At 37.3% G+C, this 24,803-nt stretch overlaps 2 protein-coding genes across 7 annotated transcripts in view; both read left to right on the top strand.

Annotated features, from left to right (window-relative positions):
- Positions 1 to 546: 546 nt before the first annotated feature.
- The window catches only part of LOC149543414 (uncharacterized), a 198,315-nt gene continuing 174,058 nt past the window's right edge, over positions 547 to 24,803 (top strand). For 2 of the 6 annotated variants that reach the window (XM_089798201.1, XM_089798202.1), the window contains exon 1: positions 576 to 789. In XM_089798201.1, the coding sequence (XP_089654327.1) occupies positions 736 to 789 (54 nt within the window). In that variant the 5' untranslated portion in view covers positions 576 to 735. Of the gene's footprint in view, positions 790 to 916; positions 1,050 to 24,803 lie in introns of all 6 variants that reach the window. The other 4 variants (XM_089798204.1, XM_089798203.1, XM_089798206.1 and 1 more) reach the window with 4 other exon arrangements.
- On the top strand, positions 1,409 to 2,652 carry LOC149543415 (uncharacterized). Its single transcript, XM_089796287.1, has 2 exons — positions 1,409 to 1,623; positions 1,811 to 2,652. Exon 2 carries the CDS (start codon positions 1,847 to 1,849, stop codon positions 2,510 to 2,512), a length of 666 nt encoding a protein of 221 aa, XP_089652413.1. The 5' UTR covers positions 1,409 to 1,623; positions 1,811 to 1,846; the 3' UTR covers positions 2,513 to 2,652.

The raw sequence follows: 24,803 nt of genomic DNA on the forward strand, positions 1-24,803 counted from the left end.
ATATATTTTTAGAGTTAAAAAGATAGAACACGAGAAGAAATGAACTAAAAAATGAATTCAATAGACTTTTATTAAAAAATCTTGTAAATATTTATATTAAAAAAAATTTAAAATAATTATTATATTAGCAAAAATAAAATTAACATTTAAAATTATATCAAAATTTTAAATTGAAAAAGATGTTATACAATTTTAATTTCTCAAAAATAATTATAATATTTTCTAATATAATAAAAACTTATTCAACTGTCAATTAAAATATTGGGAAAAAATGTTGTTTCAAGACAATATTAAGATTTTTTTTCATTAAATCAATTAGCAAATTAAAAAATAATTTAGTTTAAGATAATAGATAAACTTCAATTTACTTTAAAAAAAATTAATACTTACTAGAATTTACCTTTTAAAATGATATTTAAAATGTTATTTTTATTATTCTTATTAGAGTTTGGTGAATGATTTTATGGATAATAAAATTATGGGCAAATTTATATATGCACCTTATTTAAGACAAATATAAAGGACTTTGACTATTTAACACTAGTTGAGATGCATATAAGTTGCCCCATAGCCCCAGGCCATTCTTTATAGCCGAGATACTTCACTCTCTTGGTGAAAACCAGATTTTAACATATGAATCAACGCGGGACATTAACTGACTACATTTGCGCGCGGATTTGTATATTTTTTCCCACCTGTTCTCTGCTGAAGTTTGGCGAAGTTTAATCGTGGAGCATGGGAGAGCACTCTGTCTCAAAAGTAGATTGCAGTCGTATCATCGCCCACTTTGTAACTAGTTTTTCTCTTAGCTTCTAATTAATGGTTTCATATCTTCTGGAACAATGATCAAGGTCGTAGCGATGCGCTTGTTTTATATCGTTAATTTTATGCTTGACAGTGGTTTTGGCAATTGTAGGGCTAGAGCTAATTGGTAGCTTCATAGATTGCAAATTGGGATTCCCATTTCACATCATGAAAAAAGCATACGATTTCTGGGGGAAGAAAAAGCCGCTTTCGGAAGGAGCTTTAAAGCCCACGCTTAGAAAAAGGTTCATTTTAGCCAAATTTTCATTCGAGGTGTCTCTTGTAGACCCTTCCTATTAGATATCTGTTTCTTTATTATTACACTACCACTGGGTTCTGGCATCATCACAAATTTTCAGAGAAGGCCAAACCCAGCCAATACACCTATTGCAGAGATTTCCCACACTCTTGGAAAGCAGATAGAATGAAGGTTAAGACAATCCCATAGTATCAAAAAATTATCTCCTAGTTACCTGGCAGGGCATCCAGAGCTAAAATCTGTACGGTCACTTTTCCCCAATTGATTAATTTTCCATACATATTAAAAACATTAAAATTATCTAATAACAAAGTTTCGCTGCTTTTAAACTACCTGCAGGGATCCTTCAGCAGATCGAATTCCCCATACCAGGGAGTTAATAATAATAATCAGTCGTTACTGTTGGGATATGAAGCCCAACAGTCACACTGTCTATTCAGCTTCATATGACCATTCAGTTGAAGGCTTTTGTCAGTGTATAAATAGACATGATGTCATGTACTGTATGGTATTGGATAGTCCATTAATATAATTATTCCCTACTTCAAGTGTGGACGTAGGTAAGTTTTGCCGAACCACAATAAATACTTGTGTTATTGTCTTCCATCTTCTTTATTCTGTTTTGTTCCATTTCTTTGCTTGTTTTAATATTTACAATTGGTATCAGAGGTAGTTTGGCTTGAGCAGAGAAGGAGGAAGAAGATGATGATGTTGATTTTGTCATTGAAAAATTTCTTGAAAATTTAGATTCCGCTGAAGAGGAGGACATTGAAGCAAGCGAGGATGAAGTTGAGGATGAAGAGGAGGATGCTGAAGAAAGTGAGGATGAACTTGATGAAGCTGGTGTTTATACGATTGAGGAGGAGTATCAAGAAGAGATTTATGAGGTTGAAGGAAGAGAATTTCCTACTCACAGACCAACTGTTTTGTCTGCACTATAAGTCGGAGGCTTTGTATTGCATAATGAATATTGAAAAAGATAATTTTGAAAAAGAGTGGGACTTTTTTGAAGAAAATTTGTTTCTAGAAGAAGATAATACTAAGAAGAGCTATTCAGAGGACCTTTATCTTACACAAATGTATGACTCGTTGAGAGAGAAGTTTCCTCTTGGTGAAAACCAATCACAAGAAGATTCCGGATGCCTGGCAACTGAAGATCTAAGGAGCGCAGCGATTATAGAGCTCAAGAAGGCCAGTGAGAGCCAGGAGTTCAAGGTTGTGCATGATCCAGAAGCCTTTGGCATGTCAGAGAATAAGAACTCTGATGATTTATTGTTGCAGATTGCAGCAGTAGAAGTAGAATGGAATGCATTAACTGCAGTCTTCTCTGTGAAAGGTGGTGTGCAAGAAGATAAAGGGATAGGTACAGAAAAAGAGAGAAAACGAAAGGACAACAATTCAAACATCAGAAGAGCAGCCACGGTTAGGCATAAGGCTAAGATGTTTTAGCTTCCAACGAATTCTCTATCTGAACAGTCCAACGAAAGAGATCAAAACAGAGATAATTATCTGTTTGAACAGTCATATTTGACTTGCCTTGCCATGATTGGTAATGATAACAGTTGCAAATGTGATGAGTTTGGCAGCCACGGTGGGCATATTTCTTTGAGCAATACAGAAGATATCTACGGTATTGGATAGTCCATTAATATAATTATTCCCTACTTCGAGTGTGGACGTAGGCAAGTTTTGCCAAACCACGATAAATACTTGCGTTATTGTCTTCCATCTTCTTTATTCTGTTTTGTTCCATTTCTTTGCTTGTTTTAATATTTACAATTACATCTGAACTTAGGGAGCTAATATTATTCTATTTTGGGTAATGCAGAAATAATTCTTAAATTATCTATGTTATCGTATAATGCATCTTGGTGTCTTGTTAATAAACGTTAATGTATGAACTTAGTTTGACAATAGTCAGTCACAAGGAAACGAGAGGGAGTCTGCAATTGAGGGAGGTGATAAGGGCACCCATTTGTAGTGATAGTTATATGGGAGAATAACTAAAAGAGAACCCTATTGTACTGTCATAAAGGGAGAACTGTTAAGGACACCCTATTGTAGTGGAAGTTTAGAGAGAACAATTATGAGGGCACTTGTTGCACTATGATTAAAGGAGACTTCTAAGGACACTCTATTACGGTGACAGTTAAGGTACAACTATGAAGGCACCTTACTGCATTGTGGTTGAAGAACCACCAAGGGCATCCTATTGCAAGTACCTTAACAACTCCTATGTTGGGAGACTTTTGGTGAATCATTGAAGAATGGAGGGCTTCATGCAGGGAGAATTGTGATCATAGGGCACCCTACAATGCTTCCTTGTTCCCACATCTTCAATAATTGGAGTTCACATATAATATTGCGTCGTCATGAGGGTTGCCATGATGAACTAGCCTAGCCAACTGTAGGAACCTGCTAGAAATGGGGACAATACAATTTGAAAGGACATTTAATTTTGTGAATTCACTTCCTTCTTTACTTTGATTAACAATTCTCCCCACCAGTTGTATTAATATCTTAATGATATTTTTCCTATTTAATATCTATTTGCATATGTTGTCTTATCTCAAGCAATCTTACCTCTTAGGTCCTGCCATGCTAGTTATAATCATTGACTAACAATTCAATTCTTATGATTGTCTTGGTGAGAGCCACTCAATATCCACATGAGAAGGTCAATAATGGAGAATATCAATTGGGTGTAAATAGTGAAAATAGGTATTATTATTAATCTAGGTTGCTGAATCCTTGCATATAGGCCCATATCTTGATTCCAGTGCAATGTTGATATTTATTCCTCTAGTATTCTGCTCGGAATCCAATAGGATTCTAACCAGGCATCTAGATACCTATGGAGTTCTGCTTTGGATTCCAGGCTAGAATCTTGCCAAAATCAAAAGGAATTTATAGCCACCCAAGGGCATGGGTGCCTGAGAAGGGGCCCCACATGCCATTTTATATTTTTAAAAATCTAAAAAGCATTTGCAACCTAATTTTGATCATAAGGCATGCATTTGGAGTACATACTCCATCCACTTGGTGAAGCGCAATTGTTTGGGTTGCAAAAAAGCAAAGGATTTGGTTTTCACACATTCCAACCTTCACCTATTGTTATATAAGAAAATAGAGTACCATGAGGGTGTGACAAGGAATTGGAATCTAATCCCTGAGTGTGCTGATTTAGATGCCATAGTTGCACAACTTGCCCAAGTTTCTATAGATGAACAAGAGGTAGCTTTTCCACATGACATGGACATAGCAAGTGGCATGACTGTTGGTTCAAATGAAGTTGAAGCGGAATCAATTGTTGACCTTAATTCTTATAAAAATAGCGAAGATGAATTTGGATGTTGAGTATGAAATATGAGTTGTAATTTCAATTTTCATTGTGTAATGGCATTTTGAGACTTTTGCAAAGTATGAATATGATATATGAGATATTTAATTTATAATTTTATTGGCAATTATGGATTAATGAGTATCATGCTTCTAATTTAATTATTATTATATGTTTGAAGTTTCAAACCAATGATGAACATGTACATGTATGAATATCCATACATATTTAAATATATGTATACATGTATATGTATATGTGTATATATATATGTATATGTATATGTACACAATACTAGAACCCGCCCAATTTTTTTTTGCTTAATTGAGGAACCTGAATCCAAGCTTGAATCTTTATCAAAACTAGGATCGACGACTTTGTTATTAATGGATATAATGCAGTGATAGAACAAACTATCACATGACCATCAATAAGACTTATGCCACAATTATTATTGTCTTCATTGTGACTTAAGTCACAAATTGTCGTTAATGAATATAAGGATACTTTCTTCAAAAGAAATGAAAACTTCAAACGTGCATAACTATTGATACCACCATGATGGCTATTGTTGGGCACCATTTCCTCATCAGAGCATTTACGTGCTTTCAGGTGTAATATATGATGCCTAAATCACCATGACTAAAGTATCCTTGCACAAGTCTACAAAGTAGAGAGTTGAAAACAATCTTTTAAATTGACTTCCTCTTAGTTAACCAATAGGTATATATATAAATATTTTAAGGCATCTCCCTTATAAATTTTTCTATGTGATCATAAGTAAATCACTTAACATTATCTTGAATATATTGCTTACTTGATTTCAATGTTGTTGATAGATTGTTATGACCAACTTTTATTTGTAGAGAGGATGTTTTGTGGTGAAATAATAAAATTTGATATAATAAGATAGCATTGGCAATTTTGTAGATTACAAAAATCTTCCTAGAAAGATCCAAAACAGTTTTCCTTTCACAAATTTCATGAATATGAACAAACCTAGAAATAGATTAAGTTTTCAGTCAAGACTAGATGGATTGAATGAAGAAAGAACACTTAGAACTAGGCTTCCTAGAAGTCATAAAAAGGGTTATGACACTAGAGAGAGCAATGCCTTGGACCCAATGGTTTTCTAATCAGCAAAATAAGATTTTTCATATTGCAAGAAAGATTGATGACAACAAAAATAGTAGAGGCTTGGTAAGGTTCTTATACCTCACAAACCTTCGTGGTGTTGAAATGCTCATGGAGCTTCTTATACAAGGAAATCTTAGAAGCCAAGTTACAAGTGTTAAAGCAAACAAGTAATGTCATTAAAAAAAAGGTCAGAGAAATATGATGAAGAATCAAAAAATAAGGTGGTAGAGTATGAGGAAGTAAACACATCAGAGCCATAAGTTGAAGAAAAGGTTTTAGTAGTTACAATTGCTAGTTTTGAGTTTGCTGTGATATTGACAACAAATACTAAGCAATTTGGGAATGCTATTGTTTATTGGGAATTCGAAGTAATAGATTTAAATGTTAGTTGTTTAGAATTTGGTTAGTGCGATTAGTCTAAGCAAGAAATTATTTCTATTTTTTTAAAAAAAAAAGTGGTGGTTAAACTTATTAACGTAGTAGTGACACTAGCATGAAATGCCCTCATGCCCCACGTGAAATGATTTTGAACTAGAGCTATGAACTGGTGACATCAGAAATGGGAAACCTCATCTCTGCTAAGGCTCAAACCCGTGAGCACATGGGATCAACAAAGGTATAAACCCATGATCACAATGGGCTTGCAGGGGTTTGATCCTTGGTGGGCACAACACCACCGCTTAACCAACACATGAAGTAGTGAACCTATTTATTTCCAATCTAATATTAGGAATAATTTTGAATTTTTCCATTAGTTGCAACCAACCCATCTTTTGAGGTGGATGTAGAGAGATTTGTGCATTGGAATAACCCATTTTTGACATCTCCCAATTCAAGTTATGTAACTTGTGTTAATGTTAAAGTATCACAACAAAATTCCAATGGTGAAATGGCTCTTTGAAAATACAACCTTTGAGAGATAGAGCAATTAGTAGCGTTAGGTATGATCCAAGGTTTTTTAGGGCAATATGGATAGTCAAGTGGAACCGTTTAACTTTAAACACAAGAAATATATAGTTATTAAGAAACCGCATTAACAAGATTTAGCAATGAATAAGTAGTTAATGAAATACACTACATCACTAGAGAGATTCAAAGTACTTCCAAGATTGATTTGGGATCTTGATATCTTCAAGATGACTTAATCAAGTGGAGAAGAGATTCTGGAGCATCCTAGTTTGTGATTGAGGAAAATCAATTTTGGAAAGGTGCTAGGGCTTGACACTGCAAACATAGCTCGTTTAAGTGCCATGCTATAAAAACCCTTGTCTTTCCTATAATAGTAAATTACTATAAAGAGTAAGTGTTGTACCAAACATAGAATAGTCTTGAATGTTTTTGTACTTTGGAAGGGAAAGAGCCTCCTACTCTACCAACTGAGAACCCTCTAACTATGTAACTTAGCCTATGAGGGCTACTGATAGGCTAACTCTTGATGCATGAGCATCCTGGGTGTAAGGGTAATCTTGCATCACTCAAAACTATTTATGTTTATTCTTTTGCAATAAGGGTTGTTTTAATGCAGAGTTGTTATTTCTAAAAGATTACTATTTTTAGTAAGTTGGCTTTTTGATCTCATAATGTTTTGATTTCATACATGGAGGTTCAATTTAGACATATCAGCTTGTCATTAGAGTTTCATTGCAATACCAAGTGTATTTGTGAAATTATTGAAAATTTTCGGTACAAAAAATTTAAACTCAGTCTTGAAGGCCTTAAGAGGCTCCAAAAAGGGGTCAAGCCCTAACTGATTGGTGCTTGTGCTTGTCAAACGTTGTAGATCAGGTTGTGCCGTTTGCGAGAGGGGTAATAATAGTCAATTAGAGCAATGATTGATGAGTTAGGGTCTCTAGAAGCTGTGCTACTTGAAATTATGGAAAATGAAATTATTTGGGTCAACTCTAATGTAATAAAATATGAAAAATAATAATAATTTAGGGTTGGTCGACCTCAAGGGCTAGGGCTACATTTTGAGAACCTTCTTGGGTAGTGGAAAATTGCCTATATAAAGATGGTCCATATGGTTGTCTAGGACAGTTTGGGGGTTGTTGTTGGTGGCTTTGGCTTATAAAATAGTCTAAGGAAAATGCTCATGTGGCTTTGCATGTAGTATTTCTGAAATTTGTAAATCCATACTTTAGGAGATAATAATAAGTCAGCTTTCTGTTATTCTAACTTGTTGTTATGTCTTTATTTTTGTTATGTGTTTTTGTTATTGATGGGAGTACCCTTCATTAAGTAGTATCAGAGCCAAAGTTCTTGAGTGTGTAGATAGATCACCAATTGTGAGGTAGTTCGCACTTGGATTGTAGTTGTGGGTTTGAATGATAAGCACGAAAATACCTCCACGAAGAGAATGTGGCGGAAGAGCCGAAGGTGTTACAACTGAGGGTTTTAGAGCCCTCCAAAGACAAGTGCAACATTGCAAGAGGAGATTCATAGAGGAACGAATATTGCGGTAAGAGATGAAAGCAAGGATGAATTCAAAGGATATGTTGAATAGGAACGAGTAGAAGTGACTCGAGATCTTGAGAAAGATTTTTTAGAGCCATTTCCAGGATTGGAAAATGTCCCAAGATTGAATTCCCCACATTTTTGGGAAATCTTAACCTAGAGGAGCTGATCGACTAGATTAATGATCTTGAAGAATATTTTGAGTATGAAGAAATCAAAGACTCAAAGAGGGTCAAGATTGCGAAGGCCAAATTGAAAGGGCATGCAAAATTTGGTGGGAGGAGATTCAGTTGGAGCGAAATATAGAAGAGGAAAGGAGAAAATCACAAGATGGGGTTGGATAGTGGAGAAATTGAAGAGACAATTCGTTCTTGTCGATTATGAGCTTGATATACTAAAAAAAGTGCAGAGGTTGAAGTAAGCAGGAGGATTTGTTCAAGAGTATACAACACAATTCAATTGTGTCCTCATCTAAACAGGTAATTAGGAAGTTGACAAGGTGAAAGTTGCTTGTTACCTTAATGGGTTGAGGCCAAGTATTCAAGAGGAGTTGAGTCTAGTTAGAATGATTAGTATTGAAGAGGCATTCCAATTTGCCTTAAGGGTGGAAGAAAAATTGAGCAAGAAGTTTGAAAGCAGGCAAGGTGGAAGAGGTATGGAGGCCAAAATGAAGATCATAAAAATAATGATGAGGTGAGAAACAATTAGAATCAGATGGGAAACAATTCAATTGCTTCAGTGATCGAAATAATAGAGATTAGAGAGGAAGAGGAAGAGGCCAAGGGCCTAAAAGAGGAGGTTTTTGTGGAACTTGTTTCCATTGTGGTGAAGAAGGTCATAGAGCATGTTGATGTCCTCAACAGCAATGAAGGATAGAAGACCCAAAGGCAATGCACGAGTTGCACATGTGGATGAAGATGCCAAGTCATCACATTCTAAAGATACTGAAAGAGGAGGTCCTAATTAATCGAAGAGTCTTGTTGAATGGTGAGAATGAACTTGAAAAAAGGAGCTCGTTTCGTTTTAGGTGCAAGTGTGAGGATAAGTGTTGTGATGTGATTACTGATAGTGGGAGCACAAACAGTTTGTTGTCAGAGGAGATGATCACAAAGTTAAAGCTCAAGAGAGAGAGAGACACCCACATCCATACCGGATTGCCTGGGTGCAGGATGATCACAAGGTCATGGTCAATGAATAGTGCCTTGTAAAGTTCAAGATTGGGAGCTACCATGATGAGTTACTATGTGGCATTATACCCATGGATGCATGTCATATGTTGCTGGGGAGACCATGACAGTTTGACAAGCGTGTTGTACATGATGGTCGTGCAAATACCTATTCCCTGACAAAGGATGGAGTGAGACATAAGCTAAGTCCATTGAAGGGCATAAAATAAAAGGCAGGGTAAACTTTAAGCAACCCCCCTATAGAAAAAGATAAAAATATTGGCAAATCTTACATTGTTTTGAAATATTAAATAATTTCTATTATTTAATTGGCAAATCTTACATTTAAACTTTTTTTTTTAGAACTAAATTTTATAAAAATGTGGCGATTTTAAATATTTTTAAGAACTAGATTATTAGCCAAAATTTTCTAAAATCATCCAATTGGCGAATATTAGCCACTAAAAAATACCCTGATAAAAGGTATGTAGCAATGCCAAAATATGTTTAGTTGATGGAAGAAAGTTCCTACAAGGCATGAGGCATGGTCATACATATTTTGCTTTAATTCCACAAGATGGTAAAGAAGTAGAAGATGTACATGTAAAAGTTTCAGATTTGCTGAATGAGTTTTAGGATTTTGTATTTGTAATGTGCCTGATGGATTACCACTAGTAAGGAATATCAGTCATCAGATGGACTTGATTCCAGGAGTTAGTTTTCCAAATAAGGCAGCACATAGAATGACCCTAATAGAAAGTGAAGAGTTGAATAGGCAAGTACAAGAGTTATTGCAGAAGGGATTGATTCGAGAGAGCTTGATTCCATGTGCTGTATACATAGTATTGACACCAAAGAAAAACGAAGAATAGAGGATGTGTAGAGATTCTAGAGCTATTAATAAGATCACAATCAAGTACAGATTTCCCTTGCCAAGGATGGATAATAGACTGTTTGAGCGGATCTGTGTATTTCACAAAGATAGATTTGAAGAGTGGATATCTCCAAATCCGGATTAGAGGAGACGGATGGAAGATTGACTTCAAGACAAAGGAAGGGTTGTTTGAGTGGTTAGTCACGTCTTTTCGGCTATCCAATGCATCGAGCACATTCTTGTGGCTCATTTTGGGTGAGTTTGTCATTGTTTACCTAGATGATATTTTGATCTTCAGTATGGCATTGGAAGAGCATATAATGCATAGTCACAAGGTGTTTGAGAAGTTAAGGGAAGAGAAGTTGTTGATTAATCTGAAGAAGTGTAGGTTTGTTAAGGAGTTAATATACTTGGGATTTGTAGTTTCATGTAATGTTCCCACCAAAATTTCCTATTCCTGGCATACTTGCAGGCTAGTATGATCAAGTGGGAAGACCCTGTAGGCAGGATTTGGTGTTGATGATTCCCTATATGGTATGTACATCAAGATGGAAGAGAAATTAGAGTTGTACGGTGGAGTGGACTGGGCTGTAAGGGTGATGTCATACGGTAGGCAACACATGGAGTTCATGCGGTGTTTCTTTGGCTACCTTACAATAAGTCTTAGAAGGAAGGGAGTGGGTATGGTGAGGGTGGGCTGCTGTACAATGCAACATATCATATGGTGAAAGTAGACGTGTCGTACAATGAGGAGATGAAGGACTGTACGATGAGCTGTAACAAACGAATTTTCATAACCAATTTAAAACTCCTAATGATTTGATTTATAAGTAGCTGATTCCATTTCACATGACAATGACTACTATTAACCAAATATAACTATGATAAAAGTAACTGTTTCTAACCTAACTGTATTTCATGTTCAACTGAGAAATAAATATATATACATTGCTAACAATTTAACCATTTCTAACTGATAACATATTTAGCAGAAAAGTAACAACTAACTTTCTTAATTGAATTTATATCAAACTGAAATAAACATTTATTCAATGTAAATGAAAAATATTTACTCTATTTTGAAATATAGAACTGTCTAATTATTCCTACTAAAGGATTTAAAAGTAAAAGTGAAAAAAAAACATACAGAAATAACGAAAGATTGTTTATCTGGTTGTTCAAGCTTTGACATTGGTGAGAGGAGAAGCATTGGCATAGGCTTAACCTCCCAACCTTAGACCATACTTATCCCCACACATCCTAACTTATTAGAACGACCCTCCCTACCTCGAGATCGGGCTTGGGATGTTCTTCAATCCAGCCATCCGAGCTACTGGGTGGCTTGAGTGCCCAATCAGTTATACCTATATAACTGTCGTCTACGGACAAACAAGTGATCTCAAGATTGGCACATATGCCTATAAACTACCTTGGCCAAAGATTTCAGATGGGTTCATGGATCCGATCACCACCACACGACTTGACAACATATTCCATTATCGGGACATGCATGAGCTGTTAATTATTCATTATTTAGATATTCGTATCTGATTTCATTATTGGTTCTTACAAGTTATTTCCACCTCTTCACCATTCCATGGCTTCTATGCTGAGTGAATCCTAGGTACCTGAAAGATTATGATCATCCTGTTATTATTTACACCTCTTCACCATTCCATGGCTTCTTTGGCGGTGAATTTCTTGGTGTTTGTAAGATTATGAGCATTCTGATATTATTTACACCTCTTCACCAATTCCATGGCATCTTGCCGGTGAATTCCTCAGTGTTATAAGTATTCTGATTATGTTTGGGAAATTATGATAGCATGGTCATTGATGTCGGTTCACACATTCAATCAAGTTTTCTACAGCTACCATTTGAATTCATAAATGATGTAAATCACAAGGATACTCGATGAAGGATACTCGATGAAGATCTTCAATGATCTCCATGTAATGAAGGGGATCAACAACAAAGTATTATAAAATGATTTCAGTTTAACAATGCATAGCTGGCTATGGACGGATATTCAAATCAAAATAAAAATAAGTTATGAACTTGAAAACATATTTTGTTTTATTCTCAGTCCTATCATTATGTACTGACTGTAATCAAACATTATACTTTGTGACAATCGAACTATGAATTACAAATGCTTCTACTGTATTTCATTCAACCTTGGAATGAGTAGCCGACTATAGTCAGGCTTATACTTAGAAATGAAGAAGGTAAATTATGACATGCGATTGCTTAAATTCGTGACTAGTGATTAAGATGTGGCTCCTCTCGCCTCTGGCCAAATCTTCTGTTGGCTACTAGGTCACCCACTGATTGATACTTGATTTCAGACTTCAGTCGCCGATAGAATTAAGAAGGAAAAAAAAAGGAAATCGGGTTTGAGAAAACTGGGGAATGTTCGGCTTAATATGAAACATATAGGATAATAGAAAGGAGAGGAAGGAATGATCCGCCTTAGTCGATTCATGGCTTCTTTAAAGGTTAGCCGAGACTCTTCAACTTCTATCGGTTTTTCAAGATGCCCATTCAAATTCATAAACATTAATTCAAGTTGAGAAGAAAAGAAATGTAGAGGGAAAAGAAATAAAGAGGAGTTGAAGAGTTATAATCTTTATTTTATTATTATAATACGTTCTTATATACGTTCACATAAGTATATTGATGAGGTGACATCATTAGATTATATTATTATAATTTATTGGTGCCATTTCATTTTTATATTTATGTGTTCCTATGTAAGTGTTTATTATAATGATAAGAAAAAAATTAATAAACAATCTCTAAAGGTATGTATTATTATTTAATTTAGATTATTGTATGTTTTATTATATTGTTTCCTTAATAGCTCATGCCGTCTCATAATGTAACTTGTGGACAAGCCTTCGAATCCTTTCCAAGGAGGTCTTAGGTCATACTTGCTGATCCTGATGACTGAACCAAATGAACATCCCATTCCGATGATCCTGTTTAGCAATGCTTCCCTTCTCTTCAGTTTGCTCCTGCAATCACCCATGTAAAACATTCTCGCCAAAAATTAATTCCATAGTATTTCAAAACAAAATATATTGATCGTTAATTCAATTCAAACAATTGCTAATCATCTAATAACATTTATAAGTTACCAGTCATTTCATCAATGTATATAAATAACTAACTCATTTCACGCGATCATGAAAAGAAATAATTTTTTAACAATTGGTACAACGTATATAAATAACTAACTCATTTCACATGATCATGAAAAGAAATAATTCGTTAAACCAATAGTTATAATCACATTTTAAAATTAGGGCAAAATTTGGGATGTAACATACCCTTCCCCTTAGATTTTTCATCGTCCTCAATGAACATAACAACAAAACTTTAAACAATACTTAATCAGTTTATACAGGAAGAAAAGAAATGTTCAGTTTCTAGTTCCAGAGAAAAGATGGGGGTATTTTTGGGTAATTTCATGATAATCCTCCCAAGTGGCATTATCTTCAGCATACTGGTCCCACTGGACCTTGTATTGAGTCACCTCCTGATTTTGTAAGGGTAGCTTATGTACCTCGAGTATTCTAAGCGGTTTTAGCTCTACCACCCCTGGTTCTCGCGCCTGCAATAATTTCCAATTGATCATATGATCATGGTGGGTAATGTACTTTTTAAGATATGATACATGCAAGACGTCATTCATCCTGGCAAGGGTTGGTGGTAAAGCAATTCTGTAAGCTACTAGGTTCACAACTTCCAGTACTTTAAAGGGTCCCACATATCTCAGGGCTAACTTAGCATTCTTACCAAACTTGATGGTACTTTTATGAGGTTTAACTCTTAATAATACTTTTTCCCGTACTGAGAATTCTCTAGGTGTTCTTCCGGCGTCAGCATAACTTTTTTGTCTGTCGTTAGCTTCCTTTAATCTTTGACGAATCTGGATTATCTGTTCTTCCATTTCTTTAAGCATTTCGGGTCCAACAATGATTTTATCTTCGAACTGATTCCAACTGACACGAGTTCTACATTTACGACCATAGAAGGCCTCAAAGGGAGCCATTTTAATGGTGGATTGATAGGAGTTGTTATATGCAAATTGTACCAAGGGTAACTATGTTTCTCATTGGTATTGTTGGTCCATACAGTATACTCTTAGAAGATCTTCTAATACCTGATTCACTCTTTCCGTTTGACTATCTGTATTAGGATTATAAGCTGGATTGATGTTTAATTTAGTGCCCAAAGCTGAAAATAATGTTTGCCAGAATTTGGAAGTTATCCTAGCATCCCTATCTGAAATAATTTTCTCTGGAATTCCATGCAATCTGAAAATTTCTTTTATGAATTTATGGACAATCTCCGGTGCTCCATCAGTTAAATTCCCTAGTATAAAATGAGTAACCTTTGTCAATCTATCAACCACGACCAAAATGGTATTGTATCGATTTCGTGTCATAGGTAATCCTTGTATGAAATCCATGGATATTATCTGTCATTTTCACTTGGGTGCCTCATTAGGGTGTAAAGGACCTGCTGGGTATCGATGTTCTGCTTTTACTCTCTGGCATTCCAAACAATTAGTGACAAAATTTGTGATCTCCCTTTTCATCCCCTTCCAAAATTATTGGGGTTTTATATCATATAGCATTTTGTTACTCCCAAGTGTCCTGAATATGGGGTTGAATGGAATTCTCCTAAAATCAGTCTTCGGAGTTCAGGGTCGTTGGGTACATAGATCCTGTTGTGATATCTTAGTAATCCATCCTCTTCTAAACTAAACTCTGAATACTTGGAATCTTGTGGATCCCTGATAAGAGCTGGGCTGATTTTTGCATAAAACTCATCATGTTCTAAGTGTTGTAAAATTTGATCCCTTAACTTGAAGTTTACAGTAGCTATTGTAGAGACGTGTCTTCTTTGACTTAGGGCATTTGCCACCTTGTTTTCCTTGCCTTTAATATAACATGTTGAACTCGTAATCTGTTAAAAATTCCAACCACCTCCTTTGTCTAGCATTTAGATTCGGTTGGGTGAAGATATATTTCAAACCGTGATGATTAGATCTAAGTTCTAAAGGTTTTCCGATTAAGTAACGTCTCCACATTTGCAAGGCATGCACAATAGCTGCTAATTCAAGATCATGGGGTGCGTAATTCTGTTCATGGTTTTTTAGTTTCCTAGATTCATAAGCAATAACCTGTTCATCCTACATTAACACACCTCCTAATCCTTCTCCAGATGCATCTGTTATAACTACAAACTGCTTTTGTGGATCAGACACCTTTACTATGGGTGTTGTAGTTAGTTTTTCTTTCAAAAACTCAAAGGCTGATTGACATTTTTTTGTCCAGATAAATTTCTTTCCCTTCCTTTGAAGCGATGTGATCGGATAGGCTATCCTTGAGAAATTTTTGACAAATTTTCTATAGAATCCTGCTAATCCCATAAAGCTTCTAACCTTTAATACATTTCTAGGTATAGGCCATTTCTTAATTGCTTTTATTTTTGATGGGTCTACTACTATGCCTTGAGTTGATATAATGTGCCCTATATACTGAATTTCCTTTTGATAAAAGCCGCACTTAGATAATTTTTCATACAATTTATGTTCTCTTAATCTTTGCAAAACTATTTCTAAATGCCTTGGATGTTCTTCCTCGTTCTTAGAATAGATTAAAATATCATCTATAAAGACCAATATAAACTTATCCAGGCAATCTTGAAATATGTTGTTCATTAAGTTCATAAAAGTTGCCGGGGCTTTGGTTAATCCGAATGACAATACTGTAAACTCGTAATGTCCATACTTAGTTCTGAATGTGGTTTTATGTATATCTTCATCCTTTATACGAAGCTGGTGGTAACCTGACCTCAAATCAATTTTTGAAAACACTGTCGCACCCTTCATTTGATCAAAGAGATCATCTATTCTAGGTAGTGGGTACCGGTTTTTGATGGTAACTTTATTGAGCATTTTGTAATCTATGCATAATATCATGGTTCCAAATCCTTCTTTCTAACAAACAATTCTGGGGCTCCCCATGTTGAGACATTGGGCCAGAACAGTTTCTTATCTAACATGTCCTGAAGTTGGATCTGTAATTCTATTAATTCTATAGTTGTCATCCTACATGGTGCCCGAGATATGGGTTCTGCCCTTGGTATCAAAGCTATGGTGAAATCAAAGGCTCGGGAAGGGGGTAGTTCAGGGAGTTCTCCAGGAAACACATCTTGATAATTCTTTAAATAGGGGTATTTTTCCTCGAAAGATTCTTTTAACTTTTCTCTGATTTCCCCATTCTCATAAATATAGTCATCTCCATAAGTGGTGGTTTTAGGTTCTCTTGTGTCCTTAATCCTGATTGCAAAAATCTCACAACCTTTTTTTGCATATCTCTTAAGTTGCATTGCAAAGATCTGTTTTGATCTAATTTCATGTTTAATCCCTGTAATGCTTGTTGGTCTACCTCGATCATCCATATAGTTTACAGTTTTGGCAAGACAATCTACCTTGGCCTAATGTTCATCGAGCCAATTGATTCCTATGATAATGTCGTAGGACCCAAGAGGTGCTACATACAAGTTCAATTTTGTTGAAAAATTTGGAAAGTCAACTTGAGCTTCAAATAGGCATTGCTCTACCTTAGCCCTTGACTGGTTTGCATATTCGACTGTCCATGGTTTTGCCATAAAGCTAGATCTTTTTGGAAACCTACTTAATAATCTAGGTGATATAAAACATTTAGAAGCTCCAGTATCAATTAAAATGGACACAGGATTTTTGTAGATCTTACTTGGAGTTTCAATAGGGCCTATCTGCTGTTCTGCTTGCCTATTATCCAGGGCTGCATGAATCCTCTGCTGGAAAACTTTCTGTTGTTGTGGAAGAGGTGGTCGTTGTGGTTGGTTGGTGTTGGGTTTACTGGAGCACTTACTAGCATAATGATTTCCTCCACAGGTGAAGCATCCTAGAAGTGGTCCCTTCTTTTCATTATTCTTGTCATTCTTATTTGCATTGAAGTTACCTTTAACATCTTTAATTCCATTTCCCTTTGACTCTGGTTTGCTGTACTTGAAATCCTTAAATTGTCTTTTTTGGGGTCCAAAATCAGCACCCTTTGAATTCCAGGTTGTTTTTCTCTTATTGTCTCAGATGGAGTCATCCCTCCTGATTTTGTGCTCTTGCCGAACAACCTTCTCTAGAGCTTCATCCATGGTTTGGGGAGTGAGAACATCAATAACTCCACCTATTCTATTGTTCAAACCCATAATGAATTTTCTCACTTTTAGATTGGTATCCGGCTGATACAGTGGTATATACTTTAACAGTCGGGTGAACTTTTCCCAATACTTATGTATTGATAGGTCTCCTTGCTTTAAGTTTTGGAAGTCTAAAAGTTTCTGATCATACAAGGTTTGAGGCAGCCAACAGTTCCTGAAAATTTTTACAAATTTTTCCCAAGTGATCTCGGTGGTTTTTATGTTCTGTTCAACTTTGGTGTGTCCCCACCAGGTTGTAGCTTCTCTGGTAAAGTGATACATTCCCCAAACTACTTTTGATGTTTTAGAGAAATTCCTAATCTCAAAATATTGTTCCATTTCAGTTAACCAAACTTTTGCTTTCTCCCCAGACTCAGAACTGAAAACTTGGGTGATTTGATTTTCTTAATATTTGTTGATAGATCAGCCACTATTTCTTGTTTTTTTTGTTTTTCTGATTGTTTGAGTGAGGAGGTGTTCTTGTTATGCTCGGAGATTTCTGTCTCTACTCTAGGAGGAGGTGAGGATTGAGTTTCCTCGTGGTTCTGCCCTATTTGGGCTGCCATATCATTCATTTTCTTTCCATGTTTACCAACTTCAATTGCGTTTCTTGCAAGATCTGAAATAACAAGTCATTAGAAGACTGAGTGTTCTCATGAATTATGCCTTGCTCTACAACGTTCTCGTTGTTGTTCATTTTATGTTTATTGTTTTCACCTGTTAATATACAAATTTGTGTCAATTAAGTGGATTTAAAATTTTTTTTTCACAAAAAGAAAAAGTCTTGCAAATGCATGAAACGCATGAATTAATAACTTTCGTACTTTGTTGCTTTACTTAGAGCAACCTTATTTAAAAAAATTTCTTTGATTGAGGACGTTTACATCAAAATATTTTAGTCTTGCTTTACAACACTTAATTTTGGCTCAGATTGGTACATATCTCGCACCATCCAGGATCTATGGAACTGTAAAAGAGGATTGCTTTGTCGAGCATTCCAGTTTTGAATCAACTTGTTCCTATATGCTGCCTTACTAGCAGGAGTCTAATTGACTCTTTCTTTCTTTATCCGTTGTATTGCCTGGTTCAGAGTTTCGTTATCTTGGGGCATGGAGTAGCAGGCGTAGTCATATTTTGGCATGTTTTTGATTAAATAAGGAAAAATAGGATGTCGAGTCTTCTTGCGGGGTGTTTTACGTACTTGCATCCTGTGCAATCAGTCTAGAACTTTCAGGTTTTCATAAAAGGTAGCGTGCCTTAGGTTTAGTGTCGAACCCAGTGCTCTGATACCATATGTAACAAACGAATTTTAATAACCAATTTAAAAATCCTAATGATTTGATTTATAAGTAGCTGATTCTATTTCACATGACAATGACTTCTATTAACCGAATATAACTATGATAAAAGTAACTGTTTCTAACCTAATAGTATTTCATGTTCAGCTGAGAAATAAATATATATACATTGCTAACAATTTAACCATTTCTAACTAATAACATATTCAGCTTAAAAGTAACAACTAACTTTCTTAACTGAATTTATATCAATCTGAAATAAACATTTATTCAATGTAAATGAAAAAGATTTACTCTATCTAAAATATAAAACTATCTAATTATTCCTACTAAAGGATTTAAAAGTAAAAGTGAAAAATAAACATACAAAAATAACGGAAGATTTTTTATCTGGTTGTTCAAGCTTTGGCATTGGTGAGAGGAGAAGCATTGACATAGGCTTAACCTCCCAACCTTAGACCATACTTATCCCCACACATCCTAACTTATTAGAACAACCCTCCCTACCTCGAGATTGGGCTTGGGATGTTCTTTAGTCGAGCCATCCGAACTATTGGGTGGTTTGAGTGCCCAATCAGTTACACTTATATAACTGACGTCTGCGGACAAACAAGTGATCTCAAGATTGGCACATATGTCTATAAACTACCTTGGTCAAGGATTTTAGATGGGTTCATGGACTCGATCACTACTAGTCGACTTAACAACAGATTCCATTACCGGCACATGCATGAGCTATTAATTATTCATTATTTAGATATTCATATCTGATTTCATTATTGGTTCTCACAAGTTAGTTCCACCTCTTCACCATTCCATGGCTTCTATTCTAGGTGAATCCTAGGTGCCTGAAAGATTATGATCATCCTGTTATTATTTACACCTCTTCACCATTCCATGGCTTCTTTGTCGGTGAATTCCTTGGTGTTTGTAAGATTATGAGCATTTTTGATATTATTTACGCCTCTTCACCAATTCTATGGCATCTTGTCGGTGAATTCCTCAGTGTTATAAGTATTCTGATTATGTTTGGGAAATTATGATAGCATGGTCATTGATGTCGGTTCACACATTCAATCAAGTTTTCTACAGCTACCATTTCAATTCATAAATAATGTAAATCACAAGGATACTCGATGAAGATCTTCAATGATCTCTATGTAATGAAGGCATTAACAACAAAGTATTATAAAATGATTTCAATCTAACAATGCATAGCCGGCTATGGACAGATATTCAAATTAGAATAGAAAGAAGTTATGAACTTGAAAACATATTTTGTTTTATTCCGAGTCCTATCATTATGTACCGACAGTAATCAAACATTATACGTAGTGAAAATCGAACTATGAATTACAAATGCTTCTGCTGTATTTCATTCAACCTTGGAATGAGTAGCCGACTATAGTCAGGCTTATACTTAAACAGAAGAAGGTAAATTATGACATGCGATTGCTTAAATTCGTGACCTATGATTAAATGTGGCTCCTCTCACCCCTGGCCAAAACTTCTGTTGGCTACTTGCTCACCTGCTAATTGATACTTGATTTCAGACTTCAGTTGCTGGTAGAACTAAGAAGAAAAAAAAAGGAAATCGGGTTTGAGAAAACTTGGGAATGTTTGGCTTAATATGAAACGTATCAAATAATAGAAAGGAGAGGAAGGAAGGAATGATCCGCCTTAGTCGATTCATGGCTTCTTTAAAGGTCAGCCGAGACTCCTTGGCTTCCATTGGTTTTTCAAGATTTCTATTCGAACTCATAAACATCAATTCAATTTGAGAAGAAAAGAAATGTAGAGGGAAAAGAAATAAAGAGGAGTTGAAGAGTTATAATCTTTATTTTATTATTATAATACATACTTATATACGTTCACATAAGTATATTGATGAGGTGACATTATTAGATTATATTATTATAATTTATTGGTGCCATTTCATTTTTATATTTATGTTGTTAGCCGACTGGATGGGTCCGGCGGTGTTTCTGTAGCCGACGGGATGATGTCCGGCGGTGTTTCTGTAGCCGACGGGGTGATGTCCGACGGCGTTTCTGTATTCTGTAGCCGATGTTGTCGGTAATAGTTTGTAGCAGATAGAATATTTGTGGCCGACGAACTCCTTCGGGAAGGTTCGACGGTAGTATTTATATCCCGTCTGGGATCATTGTAAAGCATCATTCATCTACTATTGCAAATCTTATGAAGCATATTGTATGTCTGGCGTATGCAAATATTATTTTGCTATTATTGTCTGTATGCGTTGATTTCTTTCACCTGTACGGTAAACATTTGGCGCCGTTGCCTTATGAACTTAGAAGGTGGGAGGAATGAAGATTAATGCCAAATCAGCTTAACAAGGATCGGAATAAGGTCAAGGGAAAAGATGGAATCTGTATTGCGCAAGAGAATTTAATGCTGGCACAGCAAGCCGAACGTCGACGGAGATTTCAAAAGATTGCCGACGGAAACCAAAGCCCGAAGGAACTGTTGGAGGAGACTCGGTAGCGAGTGGAATTGGTGGAAGAAGCACAGGAGGAATTCTTGAATTTGTGTTCGCCGAGGGAAGAAAATTCAGACGGAAGAGCATCAACTCGCACGGCTCGCAGTGCCGAGGGAGCACGAGCGTGGAGTGACCTCTTCGTTCGGGATAGACTTCCGCGGGAAACAACTTTAGAAGATCCTTCTTCTTCACCAAGATTCGCAACTGTCGAGACCTCTAGTGTGGGAGAGCAGTCTGCCGGTGTGGGAGAGCAGTCCGCCGGTGTGGGAGTGCAGACCGTCGGTGTGGGAGTTCAAACCTCAAAGTGGGAGTGCAGACCGCCGGTGCGGGAGTGTAGACCTTCAGTGTTGTGATGGCGGGACCCAAAGAAAAGCTGCCGAAGTTTGAGGGCGATGGTACAGTCGACCCCATCCGACATTGTAAGACATGTGAGACGATCTGGAGGGCAAATGGCATAACTGATGAAGACGACTGGATGAGACAATTTTCGGCAACCCTACGGGGTGTGGCAATTGATTGGTTTTCGGATACGGATCCACAAAAGCTAAATAGTTGGGATAACATTAAAAAGGAGTTCTTGGCGGAATTTAAACTCTTGCGAGATGATAATGAAATCGTAGCGGAAATTTTCAATACCAAACAGGGGAAGCACGAAACTGTCCGCGTCTATGCCAGGAGATTAAAAGACTTAATAAACAAAATGGAAAGCAAGTCAGCGGACGGATTGCAAAAAAGATGGTTTGTGGACGGCCTACGCTCGAAGTTGCGGAGGAAAATGAAAATTGTGCCACCGTCGTCATATATGGATGCTTATAACAGAGCACTGGACCTTGAAAGTGCACACAAGACAAAGAAGAAGAAAACTAGCTCCTCTGACTCTGATGACGACGAATCTGCTGGAGATGATAGCAGCGACGACGAAGGTAGTAGCAAAAAGGTTCGCGCCTTACAGAAGGATATGGTTCGAATGATGGAGTTTAAAAATATGCAGAAGGAGCCAAAAGGTAGTGAACTATGGTGTACGGAGTGTAAGATAGACGGGCATACTAAAGGATCGTGTCTAAAGAACCAATTTTGTGACATTTGTCAGATCATGGACCATTCGACAAAGGAGTGCCCCTTTAACATGAAGACAAGAGGATCTCCGCAGGTGTTTCTCACACAGGAGGCTTCCCCGTCGGGTAGTAGTGGAAACACGAATATCGCCGGTGCTACATTCGGAGGATACATAAATAATAACAGAGGGCAAAATAACAACAATGCAAACAATAACAATAATAATGGGAGCCGAAGTCGAACTCAGTATGATGCAAACGAATGGCAAATCATTCAATGCCGAGCATGTAATTTGTGGGGTCATTTTGCGCGGGATTGTACAACGGCAAACACACCGAAATTATTATGCAGATAGTGCGGACCCGGCGATCATGAAGATTCCAAGTGTCCAAAGTCTGGAGTAAACTTAATCACTGCCGGCACGGATGTAGAGGAGGTTTTGGCAATTACACGGAGGCAAGCGGAGGGAAAGAGAAAATCGAGGGAAGCGCAAGCGAGAATTGCAAAGGCATCGTCGGCAGGGACATCTCAGTTGAAGGACATCACCGACACCTTGGCAAAGAACTTCGCAGAACAAAACATTGTACGACAGATCTTACAAATGGAGATACCAGTCAAGATAAGTGACCTCCTTCTCACAATGCCCCAGTTACGGACGGCCATTTTGAATCATACACTGTTTCCGAAAGCACCGGAGGACACAGGAAGGGACAGTAGGGAAGTGATAACAACAGACCCAATGCTGCTGGCACTCACATCCGAACGGCATCCGGCGGTCGTCGAGATGGGGATTTTGGGAAATGTTTTGACAGAGACAATTGTTGACGGAGGGTCCAGCGTGAATGTCTTACCGGAGGATACCTGGAAGAAGTTGGGGAAGCCGACGCTGTAGGAGGTAGTGGGACATGAGATCTACTCATTTATGGATGGTTTTTTCGGATACAATCAAATTTCAATCGTAGAGGAGGATAAGTTGAAGACGACCTTTGTCGTAGATGGGGTGTACGCCTATAATCGAATGCCGTTCGGTTTGTCCAATGCGCTTGCGACATTCTAGCGAATCATATTGCACATCTTTAATAAGATGTCCGTTGGAAACTTCAAGGCATTTCTGGATGATTGGTCGGTGTTCAGTGTGGAGGACAAACATCTGGTAACATTGGGCGAATGTATGGAGAGATGCTGACGTGCGCACCTGGCCCTAAACCTGAAGAAGTGCAGGTTTATGGTTCCCCAGGGAAGGTTGCTCGGACACATAGTTTGTAAGGAGGGGTTGAAGATAGATCCGGATGAGGTGAGAGTGATATTGGAGATGCAGCCGTCTACCAATTTAACGGAGGTAAAATCTTTCCTCGGACATATAGGCTATTACAGATGCTTCATCAATTTTTTTGCCAAGGTAGCATATCCGCTGGACAGGTTAATGTGCAAGGGAGAATCATTCCGATGGGAAAAGGATCAAGATGAAGCATTTGAAGGGCTCAAAGTGCGGTTGGCTACGACACCCATCCTGACGTATTTGGATTGGAGCAAAGAATTTCATGTACATGTCGACGCGTCCAATTATGCAATTTGAGCACAAATAGGTACCCACGGGCTGGATCACCCGATCTACTTTGCCAGTCGACTACTATCAAAAGTTGAACATAATTACAGTACGACCGAACGGGAAGCTTTGGGGATGGTCTACGCAGTACAAAATTTTTGTCATTACTTGCTAGCGACACTGTTCATCTTCTATGTCGACCATTAGGCTCTACTATATATGATCAACAAACCTGTCATTCAAGGAAGGATTAGCCGTTGGTTACTCTTGTTGCAGGAGTTTACCTTCAAGATCATCGTATGGCCAAGGAAGAAACATGTAAGCGCAGATCATCTGTCACGTATCAGAACAGGAGAACCGACAGACGGTGTGAATGATGACTTTCCTGATGCATAGTTGTTTTAGATTGCTGCACTACCGAAGTGGTACACAAGCATTGGCGAGTACCTGTCGACGGGACAGTTTCCAAGTAGCATGCCACCAAATGAAAGACGAAAGTTGGTGATGCGGAGCCGAACATTTCAGCTGATTAATGGGTTGTATAAAATGGGACCCGATCAGATCCTGAGGCGCTGTCCTGGAGGAAGAAATCCCACGAGTACTGAAGGAAGCGCATGAAGGACCGGCAGTAGGACACATGGGGCCGGACACAACTACACGAAAGATACTCCTGGCAGGATATGGTGGCCAATGGTACACAACGACACCAAGGAGTGGGTCATTGCATGCGATACATGTCAGCGAGCTGAGAAACCTTTGTAGAGAGACTTCATGCCTCTGAATCCCTCTCATGCTCAAGAGCTCTTTGAACGACGGGGTTTGGACTTCATTGGACCTCTGAAGATGAGCAGAACCAGAAGGTGCTGTTACATCGTCGTCGTGACGGAGTACTTGACCAAATGGGTGGAGGCACGCGCATTGCTAGACAACTCAGCGATAAGCACAACAAACTTTATTTATGAACAAATTATTACTAGGTATGGGATCTCATTGCAGTTAACGAGTGATAGAGAGGGACATTTTGTAAACCATGTTATCTGCCTGCTCACCACGGAGTTCAAAATTTATCATTCGTTATCAAGCCCGTACTACTGAAGAGCAAACGGATAGG

The sequence above is a fragment of the Cupressus sempervirens genome, chromosome 8 (genome assembly GCF_028749045.1).
Source record: "Cupressus sempervirens isolate cs-2001-9-10 chromosome 8, ASM2874904v1, whole genome shotgun sequence".
NCBI classification, from domain to species: domain Eukaryota; kingdom Viridiplantae; phylum Streptophyta; class Pinopsida; order Cupressales; family Cupressaceae; genus Cupressus; species Cupressus sempervirens.

Coding starts and splice junctions, on each gene's coding strand:
- LOC149543415 (XM_089796287.1), top strand. CDS start 1,847: ATGAAGTTGAGGATGAAGAGGAGGATGCTGAAGAAAGTGAGGATGAAC.